Here is a 6000-nt window from a genome sequence, read left to right as displayed (position 1 = left end):
CATTTGTTATGGTGTATTGCTAAGTATGGAAAGGTCTTTGCATTGAACAAATAACAATGAGAAAAGTACACCATATTCAATATTTGGGTATTTCAAATGTATGTTGTGATGTATCAAATTTAAATTTTAGCTAATATTGCACTTCAAGAAGATGTACTGATAATATCTGAAAACGTGATATGCGGCACTTCTCCACCTTGCTTCAAGATCAATCACCACTGCCTACCTTACCAAAGACAAATACTTTATTTTTATTTTAAAATATATATATTTCTGCCTGTCTCTTCTCCTGTCTTCCTCAACCTGTCATTCTATATCACATTCCTTTAACCGATATAAGTCGAAATGATATGTTCTAAACTGCCCTTCTTGCTGAAAGTATGTTACCGAGAGGATCCGCAATCTGCGGAGAGGAAATATGTTGTAAAATCATATTTGTGAGTCAGCAATCAAGGGTTTATCAGCTTCATCATGTCAAATCAAGGCATACCAGGTGGAGGAATGCTACTATATGATCACTATGAACGGAGTCGAGAGATGGAGGGAGAGGTGGGGGGGGGGGGCTAAGAAGGGATGGGGCAGGGAAAGGCAGAGGGGTGGTATAGATGATTGTTACTCTGTGATCTCGATGAGGGGTGGAGGTGGTGGGGGGTAGGGGAGGGGCGGTGCAATGTTACTCTATGAGAATGTAGTTGAGAGGTATAGTGATGGTTGGGGGGGGGGGTAGGGAGCAATGTAATACTGTGTGATCAAGAAGGATAGGATGGAAGGGGCAGGAGAGGGGTGGAGAAATGCTACTCTATGATCACAATGAACGGAGTCGAGAGATTGAGGGAGAGGTGGGGGGGGGGGGCTAAGAAGGGATGGGGCAGGTTAAGGCAGAGGGGTGGTTTAGATGATTGTTACTCTGTGATCTCAATGAGGGGTGGAGGTGGTGGGGGGTAGGGGAGGGGCGGTGCAATGTTACTCTATGAGAATGTAGTTTGAGAGGTAGAGTGATGGTGGGGGGGGGGGGGTAGGGGAAGCCAGAGGGGTGGGATGGAGCAATGTAATACTCTGTGATCAAGAGGGATAGGATGGAAGGGGCATGAGGGATGTTACTCTATGATCACAATGAATGTAGTCGAGAGGTAGAGGGTGGGTTGGTGTTGTTAGAAGAGGGGAGGGGTAGAGTAAGATATGATCACAATGAATTTAAAAATTTGAATCCCATGATTTTGCCTAATCGTTGTCACTATGTTATGTTGAATTAAAGTTTTACGGTAAACGCCATGTTTGTAATCCTGAAAAGGACAATTTGTTATACTTTCTTGATTGTATGTTAGCTCAGAAAAGAACTGTTAACGACGTTTCGACCAGCGTGTTCTGGTATGTTTATGTTATATTAATTTTTTTTTCTTACGTTTGTTTTGATGATGATCCTTCAATTTCAGGATTTTATATCAATAAACTTTTTAATTTGAAATTTGAATTTGAATTTAGTCAAGAGATAGAAGGATGGGGGAGGAGAGGGGTGGGGGAAGGGGTGGAGGAATGTTACTATATGATCACAATGAATCTAGTCGAGAGATAGAGGGTGGGGAAGCAGATAGAGTGATGGGGCAGGGGAAGGCAAGGGCAATGGTAGATTATCAAAATAAAGAGGGGTGGGGCCAGAAAGACAGAGGGGGTGGTGGGGTGGATGAATCTTCTCTATGATCACAACAAACATCGTCCAGAGATAGAGGAAAGGAGGCAGGAGAAGGCAGAGGGGTGTGGTGGATGAAAGATTATTAGTCAATAACAATTCATCTACAAGAGATAAAGGGGTGGGGTGCTGATAATGGGGGAAGGCAATAGGGCGGGGAAAGGGGGAGGCAGATGGAGAAAATGTGTTACTCTATGAAGACAATGATCCTAATGTAAATGGAGGGAAGGAGGTGGGATGGGGTTGTGGTAGAGGAGAGGGGTGGAGAATGTCATTGTATGATCACAGAGGATATAGTATTTATTTATATATTTCATAAAAAGAACAATACAAAACAGTGCATAAATGGCATTACAGAATATAGTACAATATATATTTATATACATATAAATGTTCCAATGCCAAAAATACATTAAACAATGTACTGAAATCTAAATACTTTTTTTACAAACAGACGAGAAGAGAAACAGCATATGTAAATGCGGGGGATCATTTAAAGAAAGTTATAAATTTATATTATAATCCCAATTTTGTTAGTAAAAAGTTTGAGTTTTGAGTTTGATGAATGCAGAGGGATGGGTGGATGACTGTAATCCTATGGGGGGGGGGGGGGGTAACAAGGGGTATAAGTCAGAGGGAATGAAAAGTAGTGACAATGAGAGACACAGACTCATAGACAGAAAGACAAAGAGAAGGGGAGATATGAATATGACCCCCCCCCTCTCAGGATGTGGTTAGGTTGTTCTCAAACATATAGAGAATGAGAGAATAAAAATTCTATTCAATTCATTTATTTCCATATTCAAATCAAACAGTATAAAAAACATGATAAATAATACATACAAGAGTTGATTAAAAATTACAAAAGATAACAATATCGAAAACTACAAAAATTACAAAGAACAACCAAAGAAACAAAACATATATGTCACCTGAATATGGAGGAATTGTCTAAGTCAAAGATGCTTATCAAGGGCAATCCCAGAATGAGAGTAAAACGTACGTTGCGTAACAGTAGGTTGTGAAAACTATTTTGTTAAAACCCTTCGCTTGCCACCGACACGGTTTCATGCAGTCGTACTTATTATAATACAGTCGTATTCATTTTATATTTAATACTAGCAATACAGGCTTTGGAAAACAACAATATGCATTGCATTTTGTCTGTGGATTAATTTCCTCTCGTTCACACCTGAGCTAGGATTTTTCATATTATCTCAAAGATCAAAAAGAAACTCTGCTATTTTGTTCAATGAAAATTAAAGTGGCATGTTAAGAGGACTGGGGACCGAAAAAGATTAGTACTTCAAATGTAATTTATCGCAATGTGCAAGTGAGATGCAAAATGAGACGAATCTAATCATGGAGGGGGGGAGGGGGTGTTAAAGAAGAAGAATGAAGTTGAAATAGGAGGGGAGTCATGTTCATCCCAAAAGAACATGCAAATGTAATGTATACAGGAGTAGAGTATGAACCAATAAAATGAAAATGAAATACATGTATATTCATTTCTTGTGAAAACATGGCTTGCCCCAATGAGAAATGTAACATTGTAATATGTCTGATCATCCAAAAAGTGCACAAAAATGTGAAACAAACGATAATTTTTTGTGTAGAAGTAAAGAAAGAAATGAAAAGAAAAAAAACATGTAGAGGGAATTAAACTCAAGAGAGGGTCAAGAAGAGAATGGAAAGCATGTATATAATTCAATAAAGATGTACTCCAAAAGACAAAACAGAGGGGGAGAGAGAGAGAGTGATGAAGACATTGATGCTAGAAAGTGTCCTTAGGCAATTTATCAAGGTTTATTACTCAAATACGCACCCTATCAAAGTCTTGTATCCTTATTTTTCCCCGTCTATCTATGTCCGTTCTCATCTCCGTGAGTCAGCAATTGTACTTAATTCTTTTGAATGGCAGGCTTGGGAATCGCATCTTTGAGGACACTATAGAAGAAGCTAGGGGGTAGCGAAACCCCGGGGTAGGGGAAGAATTACTGGTGCTGAAAGTGCAGTTGATACCTGCAGGCGGAAGACCGATGCAGTCGGGAAAAAGAACAAGTGACATTTCTTGTCAAATCTTCCAAATTAAGTGTTTTATCCCGGCAATGAATTGGGAGTGGGTTAGAATCCAACCACAGCACTTTTCTTCTCTTATTTCTTTCTTCACTAACGGTATGCATGGATGTATAGCTCAACGTCTTATATCGACGTTGCTTCGTCTTTGGACCCTTTAGCGCAGCCCTCCCTGATGCATCGGCATTTTTCAAACATACAATTAGATGGGTTTTTTTCAAGAGCAAGGAACATAAAGCACATAAATATTCAAACAAATTTGGGCTTGCAACAAGAAAGTCCTGCCCAAAATGAGTTTATTCATTGAGTAGGAAATTCGATTAATAATCCCCTCCTAGACTAGAAAAAAGGCTAAGGTTAATATCTGCATAAATTTGTCAAAACATGGATTAAGAACCTGGAACATCAAACATATTTCAATTTCTCAGTCCATTGTCTAAATAGAATAGAAATAGAAGGGCCATTTACTTGTAATTGGTCTATATTTCTTTATGTGTTTGTCTGTGAAGTAAGGCACAGACAAAGATCAGCTTGGGTTCACCTGTATATCTTATGAAATTGCAGAGGTAACTATCAAGACCAAAAGAACTTCAAAAAACAAATAAGGCTAAATTGAGCAAAGTAATATACACAGTCTTGTCCCTTGAGACATGAACAGTGAGATTAAAAGAAACTCGCAAATATTTCAAGTTATAAAAATTAATCTTGTGCATTTCAAACTTTAAGGAACATTTTTAAACTATGAGGAAATGAAAGGATATAGGATCATTAGCACACCGTTCATCAATACCAGTGGATTTCCATGAAGCAGAAAATCTTTCGGTAATGCATTACTTCAAAATCTCCATGTTGTAAAATGGTCTCCTTTCCTTTCCCAGTTGCATCCTTTATGTTGTTAATCATCAAGATGGAATTGAATATTGGTTTGGTATTTTAGCAGAATATAGATCTTAGAGAGATTACTTATTTTTTTCAAGAGAAATTGACAAAATAATGCTTATTTCTTTGTTTTTCTTAATCCATTCATCATGCAAATTTTATCCAGGTAATTTTGGGTTGAGTTTGAGTTAAATGCGTGGTGATTTGAATCAGAGGTGAATGCCTCCAATAGATGCCTTTCTCAATTGAAATGCATGGGATTGCTAATGTTGACATTCAAAATGCTATTCTGTTATCATGCAAAAAAAATAATTTGAGTAAGGAATATTATTATGATTTAGAAATCAAGAAATTGCTTGATGAAAATATGTAATTTAAGACTTCTCTTTATTAGTAAATTTGTGTTAATCTGATGTTTTCTTCATCCTAGTAACGTTTGATTGATTTTGTTGAAAAATGTAATTTCACTGTGTCATGTTGGTATCCTATTCTCTTATCATACAACAAAATATGTATATACAATAATAATTGCTTTTATTCATCAATCAAAGAATTGCTAGCTGAAATAACGTACTTAAGACTTCTCTTTTATGAGTCAGTCAAATTGTGATGATGTTATTTGGCACCATTCATGCTCGAAAATTAAAAAGTAACCATATGTTGATTGTTTTTAAATTCACCAGGGGCCACAGAACGGTTTTCAAAGTGGGGGGGCTGAGCCAAAAATGGGGGGGGGGGGGGGGCTGACCGCGCAAAAAATCACAATCATATGGTCATTTTACATTTTTGTACACGGTTTTGGAAAAAAGTTGGGGGCTGAAGCCCCCCGCTTCTGCGGCCCTTGTTCCCTGCCCTCATCAGACCAGATTGACCCATCGCTTGTGAAAGCTATGAGAGCGCATTTAAAGACATTCAAAAACTCAAATTGTGTTCAGTGTCACATTTTGTTGCATTGCGATGCTAATTGTCTTTCAAAATGCACTGACTTTTTGGGGCATTTAAATTTTCTTTCGAATCAAGATCTGAAAGACATTAACATTTACAACTGGGAAATATGGACATTAAACTCACCTTACGTTTCTCATTATATCTGCATTTTGTATTATCATTTTTAATCATGATACATGTTGCTGTTTACATTTGAAAATTGACATTGAGAACACTCGTAGTAATTGCTGGCTGAAAAGACATATTTTAGACTTCTCTTTTTAAGAAAAAATTTGTGATGATGTGGTGATGTCATCGTTCTACTACCGGCAAATTGATTTGTGAAAAATGTAATTTTAGTAACAATTTTTTTTCTCATACAAGACAACACACATGAATATAGAAAATTATTACAATAATTTAGAAGTCAT

General features: G+C 37.4%; 1 protein-coding gene across 1 annotated transcript in view; it reads left to right on the top strand.

The window, feature by feature from the left end:
• Window positions 1–1497: 1497 nt before the first annotated feature.
• The window catches only part of LOC129264157 (neuronal PAS domain-containing protein 3-like), a 46493-nt gene continuing 41990 nt past the window's right edge, over window positions 1498–6000 (top strand). Inside the window, exon 1 of the mRNA XM_064101522.1 lies at window positions 1498–1646. Coding sequence (XP_063957592.1) covers window positions 1498–1646 — 149 coding nt within the window. The remainder of the gene's footprint in view (window positions 1647–6000) is intronic.

The sequence above is a fragment of the Lytechinus pictus genome, chromosome 7 (assembly GCF_037042905.1).
Source record: "Lytechinus pictus isolate F3 Inbred chromosome 7, Lp3.0, whole genome shotgun sequence".
Classification (NCBI taxonomy): domain Eukaryota; kingdom Metazoa; phylum Echinodermata; class Echinoidea; order Temnopleuroida; family Toxopneustidae; genus Lytechinus; species Lytechinus pictus.
This window is presented reverse-complemented; position numbering and strand designations above follow the sequence as displayed.